At 37.1% G+C, this 22,638-nt stretch overlaps 2 protein-coding genes across 3 annotated transcripts; both read right to left on the minus strand.

Annotated features, from left to right (window-relative positions):
- Positions 1-779: 779 nt before the first annotated feature.
- On the minus strand, positions 780-7,024 carry LOC113160731 (serine/threonine-protein phosphatase 4 catalytic subunit B). Its single transcript, XM_026358136.1, has 9 exons — positions 6,881-7,024; positions 5,947-6,232; positions 4,834-4,885; positions 4,704-4,754; positions 3,371-3,472; positions 2,996-3,169; positions 2,709-2,835; positions 2,163-2,352; positions 780-1,882 (listed from the first exon to the last, which is right to left on the minus strand). Exons 2-9 carry the CDS (start codon positions 6,054-6,056, stop codon positions 1,753-1,755), a joined length of 936 nt encoding a protein of 311 aa, XP_026213921.1. The 5' UTR covers positions 6,057-6,232; positions 6,881-7,024; the 3' UTR covers positions 780-1,752.
- Positions 7,025-7,820: 796 nt separating this feature from the next.
- cln3 (CLN3 lysosomal/endosomal transmembrane protein, battenin) lies at positions 7,821-22,310 on the minus strand. Of its 2 annotated transcripts, XM_026359516.1 has the most exons (17): positions 22,048-22,310; positions 21,911-21,947; positions 19,838-19,931; positions 19,628-19,711; positions 18,696-18,775; positions 18,226-18,311; positions 14,728-14,800; positions 14,326-14,469; positions 13,404-13,546; positions 12,823-12,855; positions 12,035-12,087; positions 11,887-11,955; positions 11,001-11,056; positions 10,823-10,916; positions 10,343-10,483; positions 9,631-9,791; positions 7,821-9,479 (listed from the first exon to the last, which is right to left on the minus strand). In XM_026359516.1, the coding sequence occupies exons 1-16, from the start codon at positions 22,103-22,105 to the stop codon at positions 9,675-9,677; spliced, it is 1,362 nt and encodes a 453-aa protein (XP_026215301.1). In that variant the 5' UTR covers positions 22,106-22,310; the 3' UTR covers positions 7,821-9,479; positions 9,631-9,674. The 2 variants fall into 2 exon arrangements, with proteins under 2 accessions (XP_026215301.1, XP_026215297.1); XM_026359512.1 differs by having other exon boundaries at positions 7,821-9,791.
- Positions 22,311-22,638: the final 328 nt, after the last annotated feature.

Below are 22,638 nucleotides of genomic sequence, written 5' to 3' on the forward strand. Positions count from 1 at the left end.
ATAATCGTTGTTGTGAGTGGAAGGCTGTATGTTCCCTAATATCTGCTTTTATTAATGAATTTAGAACCTTATTAAAAAGCCTCAAGTCAAAGTAACATGTATTGATGTTATGAATAATGTTTTGGAACCTGCTCTTTTAAAATAATTAAAAAATGATGATTGACATGCTGTTTCATTATGGGCTATTGATTAACAAAAAGGCATTTCATCACTTTCAAAAAATTCTGTAACAACATGGGCAAAACAGGCCCGAATACTTTCAGAGGCGATTGTACTGAACAGAATTAGTGTCATCTGTTGACCAATGACAGCAGCTCCACTGGAAAAACTGGGATTACACGCCTTGCTCAGTCAGCAGTCATGAGGGACAGACTAGCACTGCTTTCACTGTCCCCAGCTGCATTTTTCCTGCTGGTGTACGGATCAAATGGGTTGTAACCATCTGCTCACTTCTCTTCAAGGACCTCTGTGTCGACACTCCCAAAGTTTAAAGGAATATCACTTAAAGTCTTTCACAGCAACCATAAGTCAAATTCAGTCTTGGCCAGAGTTTTCATGGTTTACAGAAACAGGACACAACACAGTTGTTAAATAACTGACATCAGCATTAGAAGTGAAGACAATGCAAATTCTACTGACGGTACAGAATCAGTTTGTCTTGTGATGTGTTGTGTTGCACAAGATACAAAGTCAAACGCGGGCAGTTTTAACCAGTGATGCCAGACAACTTCTTAACTGTGGTTTCTAGTATGCATTATTAAATCACACTAGGAAATAAATCAGCATTGATACAAAACTTTATTCTCACAATATCAAAAGACCTACAGAGATTTGTAGATTAAAAGGAATGGCAAGTGGAAACAATGGTCTATGAAGCAACTTTTTGGAGGTCACTTAATTTCTGGTATTCACACTCAGCCGACAGTTTATGAGGTACACCTAGCCTAGCAAAATCTCATTTATTATACAACAATCCTGCAACAAACCCTCTTCTTTGGGCTCTTTGTTGAATCAACACTTCCCTGAAAGTGAACGTTGTCCCCTTTATGGAGGAGGATTCACAGCAGGACAGTTGGGTTAGTTTTAGCTGGGTGTAACTAATAACACACCCGCTGACTGGACCTGTGATGGTGTTGATCAGCAGCACTAGGTATGTTAAATAGTAATGCACAGGACAAATGACAGTTAAACAGAAACATAAGAGCAAAAAGGGGGTGGAGGTCATTTTTCATTTAATCCTGGCAGCAACAATTATACAACAAAACAAAAAAGAAAAAAAAAAAAAAAAAAAACAAAACAAAAAAATGTATGCATTGTAGGAATCCATTAAATCATAAATTTGTTTGACTTCCAACATCTGCATATTTTTGGAATAAAATCTAACACCTCCCAAATACTAAAACTAAATGATAAATGTTCGTCATGAAAAATTACTACAAGGGTGGTGGAGGTTAGGACAAGGAGGGAGAGTGTCATATCTACAGAACGTGAGAGAGGAGGACAACAGTCAAGGGCCCAGTTCCCACCTCACCCCACACCTATCACAGTGACTGCTCTGTCAGGTTTGGGCAGTATGGCAAAAATCCAGCTCTTTGAGGTGAAGCTGTGTGGAGCTCCACAGGGTTCAGCAAGTTTTCTGTCTAACTGCTGCGAGTTCACACTGACAGAACGGTCCAGCAGCAGGATGGAGGGCAGCTGGTGTTAAATGGTACCCGTGATTTCAACACATCATGGCTGTCTGCTTTGAAGACTTCACAGAAAATAGTCAGCTACTGGCTTCTTGGAAGGGATGCCTCTGGTCTCTTGTGGTGCTGCCTCGAATATGATGAACTCCCGTTGTAGATGCTCGTCCAGCTCCAAGATGGCTGCCACATTGCCACACCTGGTTATTCAGAGAAACAAAAAACTGGTTAGGGCATTCACATTTTTATAGCAACAAGAGCACTGCAAAGTGGCAACAGTGTAGACGCAGCATTTGTTATTATAATTCACACTACGAGTCAGGAAGTGATCCCAGCTGTTGGCTGTTGTACACAGATGTCACTGACTAGTGTTGGACCCCCACATATGTATTTGAACTCTTCTTCAGAGCGTAACAAACATCACATTACAAATAGTTCCTGAATTCAGACAGGGACTATGATCTTCACTGCACTACCTACCTGTAGCAGTAGTTAGGTGCTGACCACACAGTGAGCACTGTCTCATTAAAGTGCCACTTGTAGCCCTCCATGACCAGCTGGTGTGCTCGACAGATCATGTGGATGTCATTCGCAGCGTTGAACTGGGCCACCACATCGCTTCCAAACAAGTATCCAGCACCTCTAGGACTTACCCCCCACCCTGTGGTGTCTGAGAGTACAGAGAGAAATCACAGGGAGTTGAAATTACTTTCAATTGACATCAGACCATTAGTGATATGGCACATGTCGTCTTTCTGTACAGTATATTATTCATTTATTGTCCACTGTGTAGGATAGACGTGTCAACAAAACAACATAGCTTTGTTCATTTGGTCTGTTACTGTGAATCTTATTTATAATTTATAATCACTGATATGCGTTACATGTTATCTTATCCTCTTATCTAACCCTAACCATACAAACACACTGCAGCTGGCTCTTTATGTCAAATACAGTTTCTTTAAACATTCAGAAGATGTGGCTTAACATAGCAGTGTTTAAATAGGTTGAAAGATTTGTCTATACCTTCAGGGTCTGACCACAGGAGGTCACACATGGGCCCATCATGGGGAACTTCTTGTTTTCTGTCAATGGTTCGGATTTGGTCCAGTGTCTGAATTGAGGGAGACAAGCCACCGTGCACACAGAAGATCTAAAGGACAGAAAGGGTATTGTATCAAATCAAATGGTCACCTGTATGACAGTACAACAGACATCAAGAAGTTACTCAAACAGATTTGAATGTTGGAAAGTTTTCTCAAATATTCTCACAAATAGCAAAATTAAACTGAATCCTGGACAATGCATTTCACCTTTCCATCAATAATTGCAGAAAGGGACAGGTAGTCGAAGATCTCAGTGCAGTATCTCCAGACAGTCACTGAGCCATACTTGCGGAGGCACTCATCATAAAAGCCATACACCTGGGTAATTTGTCGGGACTCGTGGTTTCCTCTGATCAAGGTTATCCTGTCTGGGTAACGCACCTTAGGAACACAGCAACAGAAAAATGATGGAGGATGTTAACATTGTGTAGTTCCTAAGAGTGTATGTAGATAATTGTCATGACAAACATGAAAAATTATATTAGAATATAGCATTTAAAGGTAACAAGTGTATCCTGCATATTTCCCAACACACAGATTGTTGCAGTTCAGTGGGGGACAGACAATAAAAATCATCTTTACCTTAAGAGCTAGCAAAAGAAGGAAAGTCTCAACACTGTAGAAGCCTCTGTCAACAAAGTCCCCCATGAAGAGATAGTTTGTCTCTGGCACATCTCCACCAACCTACAAGATTGGAAGATAGACAATAATTTGTGTGTCAGTTATTATAGATTTTATATAAACATCAAAATAGGAAAAAAAAAGCCTTATGTCTGCATTAACTTGATCAAGCTATATTTTACCAGGAGTCCTCCCTCTCATCTAAAGCTACAGCATGCCCTAGAAGCTCCCTAGCGCACCAAGAGCTACAACATCTACACCTCAAATAGTTAAGTTGGAGCAACATGAATTGGATTCAGCAGAAATCCAGCAGCCAACTAACCAAGTATCTAAGAGCTATTATAATGAACTGCATCTATAGAAGTTATGTGGGGTTTAGTGGTAGGAGGATGGCTGGACGATACCAACTCTTTAGTTTACAATTTGTTGGAATTAAATGATCTAAACAGCTATATTTTCCCCAAATCACCAAGCATATTTTATATGTAAGCTTTTTAGACAACATTATTGTCAACAAAATTATTATCATATTTTATTAGCATTACTGAAGGTGAACAAAAACAATTACATTTAACAGTAAGATAAACCTGGTCAAGGTGTTGCAGTGGTTTAGTATAAAAGGGGGTTAACCAAGCTACACCAGATACAACCTGTCAGCACCTGTTAACCTGTTAATACCTTATCTGAATATTATTCAGGTCAGTTTTGGGAAAGCAATATTTGGAACCATAGGTCTTCGTCAGAGTCAAGCACAAAATACAATATACTTGTTAGGTTCGGCCTCCACAAATGATGCCTCCCAATCTGTACTTCATACAATTACATTTTATATAATTTTATTTGTATAGCACCAAATCACAACAGACGTCATCTCAAGGCACTTTACATTGTAATGTTTAAAACCTTATAAAATATAACTGAGACCTTACAAAATATAACATTACACTACAGGTCCACATGTAAAAGACTGTAATTAGCCTGCAAACCACCAGATGTCATTGTATTTGCTCTGTGTGACATCTTAAATTTGCAAAGCTTTTTTTTACAGCACAAACTGAAAAAAGCCCCAAAGCTTCACAAGGCTTCATCTGCCTGCGTATCAATAGTTGAACTGCAGTTAGTGTAGCTGCACTAACATGTATGCATTTTAGTACTGTGGGAAAATATTATTACAATAAACGAAAATCCAAGGAAATTTAAACTACACACACAAGAATGTGTCCAGCCTACATCACAATAAAATACAATACTAGGTGCGTACCGAGCAATGTGTAACAACAAATATAAAACTTACTCTAAACAGCTCTTTCAAGTCATAGAACTGACCATGTATATCACCACATACCTAAGAGAAAAAAAAGAGAAGCATTATTACAACATTAATTGAACTATATTAAACAATATTCTAAGACAATGTAACTTACTGTGACAGGGGAGTCTACTCTCTGGACATTGCTTTCTTCAACCAGAATCTCTCTGAAAACACACACACAGAGAAAGAGAGAGAAATAAGACTTTATGTTCTCCTAAAGCCTATTAAATGTTTCTATTGAGCTATTCAAGAGAGCTGTACATAAAGGATGTACAGTTGATTACAACAGTAAACAATATCATCGTCCAATAATACTTACTGGCTAACAACTCTGATCTAATATTTTAAAGCATTAATATACAAAATGTAAGTACAATTTAAGTCAAATGCCTCTGTATTTTTAAACTAGAAACCTTTTCCTCACCATTTTATTATTTGTCTGAAAACAACAGATAAACAGTAAAACTGCTAAATTAATTAATAATAGTTGGTGTTTAGCTTTTGGCAACTTCCAGTTTCCTGTTTGTGGTTAAAAACAAAAAGGTTATAGTATTACATATTAGGAAATAGTTATTATAGTTAATATAGTATATATATAGTAACTAAAACTAAACACACTGTAATGTAATTACAGGTATGACATGTTTGGAAAAACATTTTGAATTCCCTTTGTGAAACTCAGCAATGACACTTGAAAGCCACGGGCTAATGTCAATGTGAACAACATCTTCCCCTCATTTCCTGTCATCTCTTGTCTGTCAGGTGGCTATGAAGGTAAAACCTACCCCAAATGTCAATACACCATTTATTTCACTAATTCATAGATGCCATAAATAATTTGTGTGATGTGTATGCATGCATTTCTTTTACTACCCATAAGTAAGGATTTGCTGAATGTAAAATTCTAGTAAAGTTCTACTAGTACAAGTTTTGATAAAACTCTCTTGTATATACACTCACCTGTACAGTGTAATACAATTCATTACAGCAGCTCTACCATGAATTCTACTTTCACAAAATTGTAAATAACTAATTTCATGCGTTTTTGTTCAAGCTTTCAAATAGGTGATAATCACACTACTCATTTATTACTGAGGTCATACTGGAGTGGTTTATATTAAGAGGTGTTTCTACTGCTTTGTTCCACCCTATTTACATAAAAGAGGGGACATCACAAACATCAAGATTTTCCATTTCTGTATTATAGACCAATTTGATCCATTACCTGGCCTTGGCACATAGTGCTTTGACTTCATTTTCCTTAATGAGCTCACAGCGTCTGAGCTGCTCTATCTGTCTGTCCAGGTCACTGATGTCCCCCATTGTCACACACATAGGGAGAGCTGTTTACACACACTATGGTCACACGCTCCTCTTCTCACACACTGAGGTCACTAAAATAACAGGCTCTTTCTCCTCAGGGCACTGAAGCAGTCAGTCACAACAAAAAATACAGAGTTTTTAACTCTTGTACGTTAGGCTCTTGGTATGAGGATGCTGTGTATGAGGAACTGTAAAGAAAAAAAAAACACAGTCAAGATATGCATCGAAGAACTTGAAAAGTCAAAACAACGTAACAACATTGACGTATCCTGAGAAACATGTTTAGTTATTGTCTGTCGTTTTAAAACGTGGATTTTAGTTACCTAAGACCACATTCCAGCTGATCGCATTATTTATTGGGGACAATTAAAACTCACTGGTATAGTTTCAAAGAATAAAAATGAAGAGTACCCCACAATATTCGTCAAGGAATGTGAGGCCTATGGGCGTAGCTGAACAGCAAGCTAACCATTAGCACTTTAGCTTTCATCTGCTAACGACGTCAGCGAACAACTGATTCTTTGATAAGTTAACTTGGCCAACCATTTTGTTTGAGAATTAAGCTAGTCCTGAAGGTTAGCAGTAATATTTACCACCTCATGCCGAACAAGTATATATTCTTAGTTTGCTATTTAAATGAAGAAATGTATGTGGGTTATTTGACGAAATGTGGCGTTTGCTGGCTAACCGACTGGCTAACTCGGAGAGACGGCATCAACACTGGTTAGCGCTTCTCCGATAATTTCATGAGCAGGCTAGCTAACAAGCCAGCTAGGCTAACAAGATCGATTTAAATGCCGCCGTAAAATCAACGAAACAAAAGTGCGAGTTATTACCGTTAAGCGAGTGACGGTATGACTTCAAGAAACAGACGTCAATATGTTTAATTCCGTGGTTTTTCTGTTCTTTCGCCGTCCACCGGCCCCTCTTCTTCCCCCAGTGTAGCGTTTGCCGGTTCGCTCCAGCCGTGCTCATGAACAGTAACGTAGCGACTCGACAGTAACTTCCGGTGTGGGGAGCGCGCAGGGCTCAGTCTAATTTCCTAAACATGAATGAATTTAGTTCAGAAAATTGAATTCATTAAGATAACTAAAGCATGTACACCAATTTATTAAATTTAAAATTCTATTTACTTTTTACATTTTAGTTTTCGCAAGGTTGCATTGTCTTGAAGTTCACAAAGAGTGACCTGCTCTTAAACAAGCTGTTAGTTCTAGTAAATATTTCACTGAACCTTTACTGTTTACATGGAAAAATTAAATATAAAGATATTTAGGCAAATTATTATTCAAAACAGAAACAGAAAGTTTTTTATGTTTAAGTAGTAGTAGTATAAAAAAATATATATCTATATAATATTTATCTTTACATGTACAACATCTACCTTTTTAAATATCTATTTAAAGTATTTTAATCTTAATGTTTTATATGATATTGCACTGAACATGGTTGCGTTTTCAGCTGTTGGTTAAACTATGTGAATAGGTCACCTTGAACATTAGCAAGCTGTAATGGCCATATTTCCTGTTTGATGGACCTGACTGAAAAAATAATTAGCAGCTTGGCTGTCAATGGAAATAACTATTACTGGTAGTCAAGCCTGCAGGAAAACAGCAATCCTTTGTTTTATTTTAGACCAATATTATATTTAGGTGGCACACAAATATTGTGTTTTGGAATGAGTGACTCACTAACACTAACATTAAGTGTCTCATGGACAAACACATACTCTACATGCCATGTAATTTCAAATGACCACAAATAACTGCAGTACAATCAAAGTAATAGATATTTTTTATAGTAAATACCTCATTGCAAAAGGTACAAAAATCTAGTTACAGGTTTTACTTTCCATGACAATTGCTCATTCTGTCCTCTGGCCAGGTTTTTACACCATGAAGAATGAATCATGGAATTAGAACTTTAGTTAAAACAACAGTTATCCGGGAAACATATTCCAGTTGGGTAAAAAACAATTCAGACATTTAACATGCTTAACAATAATACCACACTGTAGCAGCATACAGTCAAATGTCAGTAGGAATGTGCACATTGGTGTGTTTAGGAGAAAACAGGGTGTGTACTGGTCACAATATATTAGGACAACAAATATACCTTCATTATTATAGAAAAAGTCCTTTGTGCAAAAAAGAAGATTTGAAGAACTGACATATTAAAGCCCTGTCCTGTTTTCTTGACTGTGGCAGTATAAAATATAAAATGTTAAGTCATAACAAAACACATTGTTCTCTCTGGCAGGGGCGGTTCTAGGATTTCATCCTTAGGGGAGCTTAGACCTCACTACTGTTTAACATCACTACTAATGTTAATCTCCGTTGGCGTGTTAATGGGGAACTCCATTATGTATTAGCATTGAGTTAATATGCTAGTTTTTAGCACATCATGGCACTCTTATATTGTCATCTGATTAGGATGAGAAATGTGTCATACTGTTGTAGATATTTATATTTGTTGTCAGTTTTGATATGGTTAATTTATATATCTTTTCTTTTGTATGTTTCCGTTTTAGTATGTTTTCATTTGGAAAGCAAATAAACAGCCTGAGCTAGCAACTCTTTGCTTTCATTTGGCATACAGTTTACCAATCTGCCAAACTGGACACCCCCATTTAGGGAGGGCAGAATATGCAGAATAGCAAAGAGAAGGGAAAAAAATAACAAAAGGGCTACTAAGTTATTTTTTATTTTAAAAAGTAAAAATGATACTTTCAATACATTTTAATAGTTTGAAAATTGATCATTTTAGGGGGTTGAAATTGCAGGCAGGGAGGTTTAAGCCCCCCTAAAGAGGGTCTAGAACTGCCCCTGCACTCTGGTATTTTTTTAATACTAGCAGGCAAATCTGAGCTGTTCTAATAATAATGAATGAAGTCAAGAGAATAACAGTTTTTTCCCCTCCTGTTTTGTATTCTGGTGCATGGTCAGTTATCATTTAATGTCAGCTAGCAGTAGCCTCTTCAAGCTATACACTCCCTGTGCATTATATTGAGGTGTTTCTAATGTATTGGTCCCCTTGTTTATATAAATACCACCACCCACTATCAACTCAATAATTAACACACAATAGAATAATCACTTTTCTGACAGTTTCAACAAATACTAAGAAATTATATCCTTGTAAAAGTAGATTTTATGGTCAAGCTGCTGGACTGGATTGTATTAGATTGGAGAGGTGTACTTAATAAAGTGGCTAGTGAGTCTATAACAACACCAAGATACAGTATGTGTAATTAGGAAAACCAGACCCTCTATTACTGTCATTCAGACAAACTTTGTTAAAAAAATGTACATGTTATAAAAAAAGATTATTATTATTACTTTTACATTGTCTTCCTGTTTTATGAAAAAACACTTCTATCATGGGCTCTGATCTCAGATGCTCACCTGTGTTTCAAACAGTGCCATTAGTTGATGCCTAGAGGTTTGTGATAAGAAAGAACAAGAAAAATAAGCTAGTCCGTGTTTCTGTTTGGCTTATTCACAGTGATCAGAAATCTGCTGTGAACACACTCAGTTTTTTTATGTGGAACTTCATTTCAGATGAAAACTCCTCAAAAGGAACACACCCATTTCTCAGTTATTCATCCTGATGGTTGATGTGTGGGCTAGGTCACAGGTTACAAAAGTACTTGTGGACAGGGAAGGCAATGAGTCCAGCCAGAGCTATTCCCAGACTGTCTCCTACACTGGCAGCAGCCATGGCAAACTCCCTGTGTCTGTCCTCCATCTGTGGGGGAAAACAGAGAAATCAGGATGAAATACTAGACAATTATTGTGGACTGAAAAAGTGTTAACAGAATTAAATGCTATATAAAACAGAAGACCAATAAATTCTGAGATTGTTTCAAAATCAGTTTGAAATTGTAACAATAAAGGTTTTTACTGCAAACTGCATTCATGCAAGTGCTATTTTTTGTAATCACTGAAAAGGAATTAAATTAAGATATTGAGAGGTTTATCTTGCATTTTAGTGGAGCAAAACATTAGAAACAACTCTGAATATAAGGCATTCCACTACAATCTCAACAATAAGCATATAGTATAATTATCACTTTTCTAATGGTTTCAAACCAACATTTTACCTCGTAAAAGTGAAACTTTTACCGGAGTGTCTAATAGAGTGCGTGAGTATTATTTAAAATAGCTCTGAACCACACATGCTGTCTTGTTTCATTGATTGGACTCCAGGTTTGGGAACACCTGACTGCACTTGACATAGCTTTTAATGACACATGAATACCTCAAATAACAAAAACGTTAACAGAAAGTTGATCTGACCTCCATGCTGATGAAGTAGAAGGTGTTAACATATGCAGCTCCACCAAGCAGACCCTCATAGAGGATGATAACAAACACCAACCAGGCACTGGGCAGAAACTGGTAACGCACTGCAAACAGAAGCAGCACTGCATTTAACACCTGTGGGGGTGAGAGAGGGATAGGTGGTTGAACGGAGAGTCTGGCAATCAGCACTTTGATACATGATACAAACTAACTTCACTAAAAAGACAGGTCAATGGTCAAAAGTTGAACTAAACAAGAATATGACATCAAATGGCAAACAATAAGAAATTACCAGGCTGTGCAGCTAATCTCTATAATGAAGATATGGGTACATCAAGCAAATCAGTTTTGCTCTCTGTCCCTTATCACTGTGCCTCAGGAATGCACTGTTTCCATTTTTTTTCATCATCATCCATCAGTATCTTTTCTCAAGGCCAGTCCTGAGTATCACAGCCCTGACATATTCTTCCCCACCTGTAGCAAAGACAGAACCCACAGTTTCCTGATCTTCACGCAGCATAGAGAGGATCGAGACACCAACACACCAATCTGGTACAGCGTCTGGTACCTGAGTACACACACAAATATCAACCAAGTCCTCAGACAATTCAAATAAAGCAATTCCTTCAGAAAACAAGTAAGATAAACTGACCAGCGATACTGCTCAGCATGGGACAGGAAAAAGTTCGGGAAATACAGAAGTTCCATCTGGAAAAGGAAACACCTGCATTACTCAAGGCTCAGTATTATCACCTGCAATATCTGCATTTAAAAGGGCTTCACAAAGAATACATCTCATTCCACCAGTCAGCCTAAACCAATCGTTCCTAATGTATAATAAAGATGAATGTGAAGTCTGGTACATGTACGTTTTAACCGTTTCAACACTAGATTGAACGTCGGGGAAATGAAAAACGTTTTTTTGTTTTACTAACAAAACAAATAAATAGGAAAACAGTTAAAATCGAATTTTCTGGCTGGTTTTGAAAGAACCAATATAGTATGAGACTTGGCTTGTACTCAGGGTGATAGGTAACTGAAATGCAGAGTGGGTCACCCCGTGTATAGGGAGGTTCGTTGTTTCTGTTCACTCAGTTTGTGTAAGGGAGTTGTGCAAGTCCACTATTTAAGTTCATATAATTTGCTCAGCTACCTCCTAAACTACTACCTTCCTACCAATCTCAGCTGTGCCTGCTGAGTGGGTGACAATGTGTAGTTTTAGTTGAAGACTTCTTTGGCTTGCAGTTCGTTTGGCTGGAAATTCCTTTGGCTCTGATTATTTATATTTTTTTTGCCATGTCTGTTGCTGACAGGGTTAGAATTTAGAAGGGTTCCACATGTAAAAAACAAATATTCCACTTATATATTGGTTCTTTTAAAATTTTGATTTTAAGCAGTTTTCCTGTTTATTTGTTTTGTTAGTAAAACGAAAAACCAGAAATCTAACAGTTTTTTTGTTTCCCCGACTTTTAATCTAGTGGTCAAATCAAACGGTTAAAATGTACACGGACCATGCCTGATGGCACAAGAGAACTCACCAAACCTTGGTTGATGAAGTACTCAGCAAAGTAGACCAGTCCCAGAGGAAACACAAACTTCAACAAGCCCTGCTCACAGGAATCAAGAGGATTAATCCCACAATTACATAAATATTTAAGTGTGTAGAATAGTGAAGAGCACACTTACTTTAATAATACACAGTTTTTCTGTGAAGGTGAGACATCCAGTACTCCTGTCCACTGTTACAATGAGGGGGAAGACAACATGGCCCGTGCAGTTATTCAGTAACAAACTGTAGTAGAATATGTCTTGACAAACATCTACAACACACCAACTATTTTTACCCAAAAACGTATGAGTATTGTGGTACCACCAAAGACTATAGTAAACACAGTCCACACACTTCTGCTGAGAAACCATTACAGCTCACAACTCCCCCAAAACTACAGTCTGTCACAGTCAGGCTATTCATTTCCACTCTTGTCACTAAGCTAGGCTACTGACTGCAGTCAGAGTGGTGAGGAAGAACATTATCAGCAGGGTTGGGATGGTGAAAAAGATGTGGACAATGAGATGATTGTATGAAATGATTGTGTTTTCTGAATTAACAATTGACACTGTTGTGACATGACTCATGGTTCATTTATATTTATATTCTCAGTAATAAATGGTTCCTTGAATGTTTAATAGGCCTATTTGTATAAACCTAAAGAGACTTATTCTTTAGCTCCCCTCAAATCAGGGGAACATAGAACATTTCATGTCCTTTGATATTATTGTTTTGCTGTCTGGTCCATAACCTTATTGTCTGATTTACACATTTGGTCACAGGAGAGAGTGGTTTTCAGTGAAAAATCTGTATGAACAGGAAGTTAGAATGGCAACAAGCTGGTGAACACAGTTGAGCCTTTAGCGACTAAAGTGTCTTAGTAATATTAGAACAGAGCAATAATGTGTCTAAGTATTTGACTTACATTCATTTGGAGGATTCAAACAACGGTCTGATTCTGCAGAATGTAAAAAAACATAATAAATGTTATAAATACATAATAACTTTCTAATAAATTCACCATATAGACTAAATGTTGATAATAGTCAAGCTAAAGAGGAACGGGGGCAGGAAAATGGCTATCATAAATCGAAAAAAATACTTGCATTTGAACTCCAAGAGTAAATTTCATATTTGAACTAATGCAATGTTTATCTCTTGTATTGCTGATACAAATCTCTGCATGTCACACAACAGCCTCCAACCAAACCAAGATAAAATAGTTGAGGCCACTGATGTTATCTAACCTTAAATCTCAGTATGTTTTCTCAAATGATTAAAATAAAAGTTATATAAATAGATTTCAAGTTCTGGTGATTAGCGAAATGACTAATGTCAGCTTGTTCTGGAGATTTAATCACACTAACTGATTAGTTTAAGCTTTCCAAATAAATGCCCTGCACAAGTGCAGCTAATAGAAAACTTTCCTGTTAGATGATTCCACTCAGCAACCAATAAATCCAATCAAAATATTTTAATTGTGTAATTTACATGATTAACATGTACCTGGGGTTAATCTCTCCTGCTCATCTTCTTCTTCTGATCCTTCCATTAGCTGTCGTCTCTCCTCTGAGCCCCCAGCTGCATATTCTGTCTCCCTGCTTTTCCACTGGGGTAATGATGGTGGGTGATTCAGCCAAAAGAAATAACTGGTGGTGGTTGGTAAGATGAAGCAGAGGTGTTTTGCAACATGTTAGTATAAGTTTAGTAAAGGATTTACTAAATGTAAAAGGAAACCCAGAAACACAATTAGCCCCCTTTATAAAATCAAACAAAACCTTTACCTTTGCAGGTGGAAATGACTACAATCAAAAGATTTTATAGTTTAATTGTTTACAAAGGAACAATTGCTTTTAAAACACATCTGGCCAATCAATCAGTATTGAAAAGGGCTATTTACTTTGATGAACGACAGCAATGAGATCTCAGTATAACAGGAAGAAACGCTTTATGGAAAAATTGCTCCTATAACTCTCGGGACACCAACAACCACATAAAACCCACGTTTGGCCTCATCCATATTAGGGCCACAATGGGTCCTAATATGCAAGCACACATACAGTATGTACACAGTCTCATCGAGTGAATTAAACACATGGCTTACTTTCACATCTAGTCAAAACAAACTGGCAAAGTGCTGAACAGGTTCAAACATCAACCAATGTTTCATTGTCCTCATGACACAGTTGTACATAAAAACACTGACAGTTTAGAGCATCACCTTTGGGAATTATGAGAAAACTTATGTCAAGTGATAGGTGAATCATAGTAACTCTGTTACAGTACATTTTAGATACACAGGGACAAGGTTGACCTTTTGAGTCAAAATAAATTTGATCCTACTTCCCATCACTCTTTGGGTAGGAAAGGTCAAGATTATCTATCTCTGTAAACTAAACATTTTTCTTTTTTGTGTTTTCATTCTTACCTGATCAACATCACAAACGGGACCACCAGCATGATGAGAAGCGTGACCTGAGGTGACAGGCCAACTTGGGTGAGGCCTGAATAGAGGAAAGCTCCAGCAACACCAGCACCACCGGTACCAGAGCCCCAGCCACCCAGTACATCCCTGAGGCAGACATGTATTAAAGCTCATTTCAGGTAAAGAAATACATGGACAATAAAAATGACAAACCTTCACAGTAAGTCACAATGAGAACTCATAATTGCAAGAGTTAGTTAAAGTTAATAGTTAAAGTAAGTTAAAATCACTTTGAGTTCAGTTGTTAGTTTAAACTAAAGCTACAATATAGAACTTAAGCTAAATGCTGCCTTTTCCAGTCCAACATTTTATCATTAGCTTAAACATGAAAGAGAAAGTGTTTACCTGCTGAAAAAGACAGTGAGCGCCAGGAAGGACAGTTCACCCAGTCCAGAGCTAATACTGGCAAAGATCACTCCTACAAACAAAGAGTAAAGTGGAGAAACACTGAGCAGTTAGTGTGAGCAGCAGTGCATGATTCATATTTAGAATTTTATATTTCTAGTCCATGTATGTTTATTTGATTTCACTGCTAGAACTCCAGAAGGAGAAATATGGTTTAACTGAAAAATGGGATATGACTTGTATTTATAAAACCCAAATTTAACTGGTTTATTTGTTTTTGACTTGTGGTTGGTCCTGCTTAATAGAAGAGAAAAAAAGGATATTGGTATTCTTTTATACATATTCTTGAGAAGACAAATCAGCATAAGACAACCTGGCCTTGTTTTTATTATTTTATTTATCTATTGGTGATTTCAAATACACAGAGCATCATCCTCTTTGACCTGAATCATCACCACTTTTTATTTTCTGTTTACAAAATGAAAAATAAAGAATTGTTCTTAAAGTAAAAGTTTAAAAGTAAAGTAAAGCTAAGTGTTTCTGTCATTATTTTCCGCCTAGACCCAAGACTGGTATAAAAACAAAAGTATTAATTCTCTAATTTCTTTTAATATCAAACATTCCGTAGATAAAAAACTGAAAAAATCTTAATTAAACAATAAACTAACGTAAAATCTTGAAATACATTTTATTCCGTTTTCCCAATTTAGTTTTTTGCTATTTTATTTACAGAAAATCAAAATGATCATTACATGCTCCCCTGATGAGTTCTATTTGAATCCTTATTTGCTACATTTCTGATTCAGTAGTTTTGCTCTACCTACTGAATATCACAGGGGCATCCTGGTGATCTAGGCCTTAAGACCTTGACCACTGAACATAACATAACACCATATGGGAGACAACCATTATTAATGTTTTACTAGCAGTCAGTTCCATTGCATGTGTGTGATCATTGTCCAGAGAATCACTTCACTCAAACTACTTACTACAAATGATCGACTCGGGTATAATGTGAGCTATGTAGCTGCAAGTTTTGCATCAATGAAATGCAAATGTACAGAGCATTGCAGCAGACGTTTCATTGCATTGATGGGATTTTGAGGACACCATACGTGGACAAATGACACATTCAGTGTTTGGACATTCGAAAATATCTTACAATCTTAAAACTCTGATAAATATATATATAGCAGCAACATTTCTGTGAAACTGCAGCAGCGAACACTGAGATATGGTGACAGGAAATGACACAGTGACGAAGGATTTGAATGTTTATCTCTCTAAATACTAAAGAAGCAACAGTTCCACTATCAAGAATAATAAAACCGACAGCACGGTATAACCATTTTAATAATGTTAGCTCTGCACACAGCCACAATGAATTTAAAGTAACATGAGCTTTAAGGATTTTGTCTAAAATACTATATGAACTGTGTGGGAATTTTTATACAACTCACAGTTTTAAGGCTTAAACTTAACTGGCTGCTCAGCAGTTCCATGATCTTGTTTGTCAATTTACAAGTGAGGAGATAAATGGTCTACACTGAATTTGAATTGTGACATTTGCATTTGGATTTTGTTGTTTTTTTATTGTTGCTATATGTCAATGTAAAGTCTAAAGAGCCAAACCATTATTAGAGTCAATCATCAAAATAAATCTATGAGGGAGAGAGCAAAACCATTAGGCAAGGCCTAATCAACCATTTATTTAAAAAGAACCCAATTGTTTACTCAGTAGCACCCCAGCTGCTTTAAAGCAACTGTGCTAGATGACAGATAAATTATTTCCCTAATGAAGAGCACCTGTTGCAGTAGGTGTATCTGTAACAAAACCAACTACCAAGACATTTTACCAGAGTAAAACTGAGGAAACTGCTCCTAATCTGAACTATACCACTTCATGTATGACTGCCAAAGTAACATCCCTTCATATTTATTGACAATGACAATGTCAATAAATTCTAAAGCATTTATACCTTATATTATCTGCTCACACATAACATACACTACTGCTCAAAAGTTTGGGATCACTTAGATATTTTATTGTTTTCCACTGAAACACACATTAAATTAGTCTAAATAAGAAAAACGGCTTTTGCAGCAATTACAGCCAAGCAGACCTTAGGCATTCTGGCTGCCAATTTTGATAGTTTTCCTTCCTCAAAGTCTCTTCCACTCTATCCAAGTCTTCTTCTTAAAAAACACCCAAACCATCACACTGCCTCCAACATGTTTGACTGAAGGTATTAAGCACTGTTCTAGTATCTTTTCATATGTTATGCATTTCACAAATGTTCTTCTGTTTGAAGACGTCAAACCCGGACTCATCTGTCTGCAACACCTTCTTCCAGTCTTCCAGTGTCCAATGTCTGTGTTTATTTGCCCATCTCAGATTTGGCTTTTTCTTGGCAATTCTGCAATGAAGTCTAGCATCCTCATCAATGTTGATGCCGACACTAGTGTTTGACATGAACTATTTAGTCCAGCTGCCAGTTAAGGACTTGTGAGGTGTCTTTATCTTAAACTACACACTCTCAGGTATTTGTCTTCTTGCACAGTTGTGCATCGCTGCCTCCCACTCCCTTTTCTGTCCTTGTTAGAGCCAGTTTGTGCTGCTCTCTGAAGGGAGTAGTTAACAGCATGATAGGAAATATTAAGATTCTTCGCAATTTTAGCACTGATTAGCCTTAGGACTGATGGGTCAAGATACGAATAAGAAACTAGCCTTAAAAAATGATTAACTAGAATTTGCAGTCATACCAGGAAATTGATGCAGAGGACTGACAATTGCTAATAATAGATCATTTTAAAAAAGATTGATCTACATTTTTGCATAGAGGCTTGAATTATTTAAATTGTTTGTGAAATGTATAAAATTGCTTGTGATTTGCATGAAAATTTATCTTTCATATATATATATATATATATATATATATATATATATATATATATATATATATATATATATATATACAAAAATGTCAAAATGTATTGAAAAGCATTTGGAAATCAAACCAAGAGTTTTTAAAGACAAATAAGTGGAATGTTAAGTAATCGGCAAATGAGGCACCTGACCTGAATCCAAGTGAGCATTACTTTCACTTCCTGAAGGCAAAACAACTCCAAAACAAGGAGGTACTGACGTCTGCTGAAGCTGCAGTATAGGCCTTACACAAAGTCACCAGGTGTGACATTCAGTATCTAACCAAATAATAAAACTGAAATTTTTATTTAGCAGTATGTTTGTATGTCCAAATTCTTGTGAGCCTCTGAAACTGTCGCTCTGTGTATAAAAATGGTTGTAACTGCTGACACAACCCATAAATTAAAGATGACAGTCTACACTTAAGGGACATCTCCATTTTTATAATGTAAATCCATTGTGGTTGTGTACATGATGAAAACTGTGTATGTAGAACTGAATGTACTATAAGTGAACTAAACTAAACTTATCACATTTCAGTAACTCAGCTCAGTAACAAATAGAGGCTTTACCTAGAATACTCATCCACACAGCTGATGAGAAGGACACAAGAAGGAAACTTGTTGCTGCCATGATGACGCAGAACAACACTCGGATACTAAAAAGAAAAAAGAAAATGAAAATAGGGCATGGATCCTGCATTACAAGTCACTTTCCAACTACTACATACAACTACAAAATATGCAGGCTGCATACACTGACATTATTGACAATGTGTCAACGCCACTGAGGCATTAGTAGATGCAAACATCTTGTACCATGGATGAAATTTACTGAAGGCAAGTTAAATTAACGGTAATAAAAAAATTGGGAATATTTGGTGAATGACATATGAATGTTTGGTCTTTTTGCCACCCACAGCTGGAGTTACACAGCTGGGGTAAAAATAATGGTATGCATGTCCAATACATCGGTGACCAAACCAAGGATTTTCATACAGAGTTGGAATTTGCATGGTTACAAGTAGTATTAAAATCCTTACCCATAAGGCATTTTGTGTATCACAAAGGGAGCACACAACTTGATGACGAGCGTTGGGAGAATGTCAGCTAATAGCACAGCCTGAGAAGAAAAGCATCAGAACTCTCATTTATTCCTAAAGAAATTCTGATAAATCTTAACCCTGAAGACAGTCTGAGATGAAGAACTGAGATGGAAAAAAAAACTAACTGAATTTAGTGTGTGAACTGAATTGAACTTTGATTTGAGTTTTTTCTAAAGATTAAGGAAACAATATATATAATGTTAAATATGTTCAGTAGCTGTTTCCCTGTTGAGCCTGCAGCTTAATATTTACTACACTGACATGAGAGTGGAGACGGTATTTTTATTTTTTTATAAAGAAATCAAATTAGCATATTTCCCATAATGCACAATGTTCCTCCTAACATACAGTAAATCTTGCATGATAATGGTAACATTGTGCCACCATGTCATACCCAGGGCGAGGCCATTTTTGAGCCAGCATTGAGTCAATGTTCCAGACTTACTCTGTTAGCAAGCTGGTGGGTTCATGTAGCCTTACATGTGTGCTTGAGTCAGTCTATTGACCTGTGGATCTAAGGACCAATCGTTCTGGTGGAGATTGTTATGCCTCAACCCACCCACTGGAGACTGGGCATAAAGGCTTTAATGTGCAGAGGAACAAATTGCCTTGGGTCCATAGGTTGGAGACCCTTTGGCAGTGATGTTTTCATTAGGTCAACATCACATCATATATCACGTATTTACTACAGGGATGCTAGCATCAATTTTAATATATACCAGAATAATTTTATACCATATTAACTTCAGTATCTTTTTACTCATTTTATTTTTTTAAGCTTTTCAACTTTAAAACCTCACTAACTAGTCATTTCTTTGTCGACATACACACTAAGGTTATTCAGTATCCTGATATGAATCTTCATTTACCGCAGTAGAGACAGGATTGCAGTCATAGCGGCTACTGTTGCTACTGTTGCCACCTTGGAAATCCACAGTCAACGTGGCTAGCGTCTAGAATTAAAAACACATAAGTGAAAAGTAAATTATTTGTGTTACTACTTTATATCCAAACAGATTTTAAAGCTCTAGCAGTATTTTGCTAATACTAAATATTTTAATACAAATTTCTCTTCTTACAGATGTAGAGTTTTCTGACTGTTGTTTCTTGAGGATGTCATGAGCAGCACTCAGCATTACCACATAGGCAAAGTTGTTGCACAATCCCAGGAGCCTGAAGCGATAATGAGAAGAGGAGATAGATAACACAGAGTAAGCAGTTTCAGATGCATCAATTACTGACAACCTCACCACAGACCCTTTTTAATCAGACAACAAAATATCTGTTGATCTAAACTGTACATTTCAGAAAAGATTACTTTCATCTATCTCTGTGTTTTTAAAAGTTTTACCGTTACCTACATTTAACCAGTATAAATATTATTTTAATTTGGATATCAAACTTCTTTAAAATCAGTCCTTAATGTTGTATTTTAAATGAAAAACATAGTTTTTTAGCTGTATATTGCATGATGAACATGACTGTCAGCTCTAATTTAACTGGTCAAACATATTTAATGAACCACACAGGACCTACAGCCATTTTGTTCCTAGACCTAAAATGTTGTGGGCTGATCAGCTGTTTTATCGCCAGGTGTGTGTTGTTCCATCTTACATTCAAGTACAAGTAAGGAGATCTAAAGTCCAGAGTTGCAGTTTAGCTAGTGTTGCATTTAATTTTGGAATCTAGTGTTGCTCTCTGTCAATAAGAAGTCCAAACTTCAAGACCAAACAAAACATGGGGTGGGCAAATCTTAAAAGGAGGGAGCCCAGGAACATCAAGAGGCCTGGTGAAGAAAAACAACAGTTGTCCAGATTGCCTTCCAGGAGTTAGAGTTAACTGTGCCAACATCAACGAGACTTCAAGGCAGGTAAATAGATTTCACCAGAGTAAACACAGATGCTTTATCACAACATCTAAACCACTGGCAAACCTCAAAAATGAACAAATGTGGCTCTCTCCTTGAATCTATTTAGAGAACAACCTCCTATGGACAGATGAGACAGGATCATAACCAAGTTGACAATGCCTTATAGCGCACATGGACAATGGCTTGAAGCATATTGTGACCTTTTTAAGGCAAACAGTAGTTTGCAGTAATATTCTGCAATTGCTGAATTAATTTGACTTGAATCCACTTCTCAAATGTAAAACCCACTGAAAACAAGCAGCAAGTGAAGACAGCTGCAGTACCGGCCTGGCAAAGCCTCACCAGAGAAGAACCCAGCAACATGAGAAATCCATGGGTTCCAGACTTCAGGCAGTCACTGATTTCAAAGGAGCTACAACCAAGAATTTCAAATGACAATTTAATAAAGTATGAGATTCATTTGGTTAAATATTTTGGAGCCACCAAAATTAGCAGTCTGTACAAAAATGGCTATAATTTCTAACTTGTTTCATGTCAAATCTGTTGCGGTGGTATATAGACCAACATTGATGAAAACTGTCACTGTTCAAATACCTAACTGTACCTAACTGCAGGTACGTATTTAATGCTAACTTTCAACACATGACAGTTTGTTGCACTATTTTCAACTGATCTGACAGTTGGTACTCAAAAGGTATTGGAGCTTGACCCATGAGCTAATAACATACATAAAAAGCTCATTTCTGTCATTTCAAACGTATTTTTCTGACCACCAGTTAGCACTAGAAACAATTCATTGTGTACTCTTCACATTGATCACTATTTCCTTACTATCATTATGATATGTCTGACTTTCTGTCTGTCTGTCTGTCTGTCTGACAGCTTTTTGCTGCTTTGGATAAAGGAATCTGATAAAGGACTAAATGTACATCTAAGTCTTTATAAATAGAGCTGTCAGGAGGGTTGTTCATTTCTCATTTCCTACATACAGAGAACATGTGACTGTGTGGACATACTTAAGTGCTAACAGTCAGGAACCACTATGAGGAAGTTGTGGGCTTCACTGTTTTGAATTTTCGTTTCAGCCTCCACAGACAGACAGACAGACAGACAGACTGACTGACAGACAGACAGACTGACAGACAGACAGACAGACTGACTGACTGACAGACTGGCAGACAGACAGACAGACAGACAGACAGACTGACTGACTGACTGACAGACAGTCACTGTCCGCTGGTTAGCTGCAAGAAAGAAAAGTCAGTGAGCAGTGGTCACTCACCAAAATCCACTCCAGCTGCGCCATTGTGTGAAACCACCTATAAATAATAAACATTTAGCGACATACTAGTAAAATTCGACTTTCTTATAATTATTATTATTAGTTCAGGGAGACAAACTGACAGGTGTCAGACCCACCGTTAAGGTGCGAGCGCTGACCAGGCTCTGCGTTGACGCTGCTGGCCGTTCCCTCCATGTTTACAAACGAGCACAGACTAACGTTGCTTCCAGTTACAACGACTTTAAACTACTAAAATACTCTACCGTACATGCTAAAAACGCTCATTAAACCTAAACAAATACATGCCGCAAATTAAATATTAACAACTGTAACATGTTTAAATATGGTCAACTTTGACGACTTCTTCTTCTTCTTCTCTTTCTGCTACTGCTCCTGTGTCTTCTTCGTCCTTTCGTTTACTAGAGGACAGTAAAATCGCGACACCTGCTGTATCGGAGTGCGTAGCGTCAAGGAATTACATCATTTACTGTTCTATTCTCTCTTCTCTTTTTCCACTCACCCCAACCGGTCGAGGCAGATGGCCGCCCACTATGAGCCTGGTTCTGCTGGAGGTTTCTTCCTCTAAAGGGAGTTTTTCCTCTCCACTGTTGCCTAAAGCTTGCTCAAATGGGATTGTTGGGTTTTCTCTATAATTTTTTTTTTAAATATTTTCTGTAAGGTCTTAAACCTTAAACACTGTAAAGTGCCTTGAGATAACTTCAGTTGTG

Source organism: Anabas testudineus, chromosome 8 (genome assembly GCF_900324465.2).
Source record: "Anabas testudineus chromosome 8, fAnaTes1.2, whole genome shotgun sequence".
In the NCBI taxonomy this organism is placed as follows: Eukaryota; Metazoa; Chordata; class Actinopteri; order Anabantiformes; family Anabantidae; genus Anabas; species Anabas testudineus.

What these genes read in the sequence shown, in the direction of transcription:
- LOC113160731 (XM_026358136.1), bottom strand. Translation starts at nt 6,056, where the DNA reads ATGTGTGTGACAATGGGGGACATCAGTGACCTGGACAGACAGATAGAG. An exon ending in GCACTATGTGCCAAGGCCAG is followed by an intron (nt 4,886 to 5,946) that starts GTAATGGATCAA and finishes GTGTGTTTTCAG; the next exon opens with AGAGATTCTGGTTGAAGAAA. An exon ending in TTCTTTTGCTAGCTCTTAAG is followed by an intron (nt 3,170 to 3,370) that starts GTAAAGATGATT and finishes TGTGTTCCTAAG; the next exon opens with GTGCGTTACCCAGACAGGAT.
- cln3 (XM_026359516.1), bottom strand. Translation starts at nt 22,105, where the DNA reads ATGGAGGGAACGGCCAGCAGCGTCAACGCAGAGCCTGGTCAGCGCTCG. An exon ending in TTTGAATCCTCCAAATGAAT is followed by an intron (nt 12,088 to 12,822) that starts GTAAGTCAAATA and finishes TCATTGTAACAG; the next exon opens with TGGACAGGAGTACTGGATGT. An exon ending in AAAAACTGTGTATTATTAAA is followed by an intron (nt 11,956 to 12,034) that starts GTAAGTGTGCTC and finishes TCCTGTGAGCAG; the next exon opens with GGCTTGTTGAAGTTTGTGTT.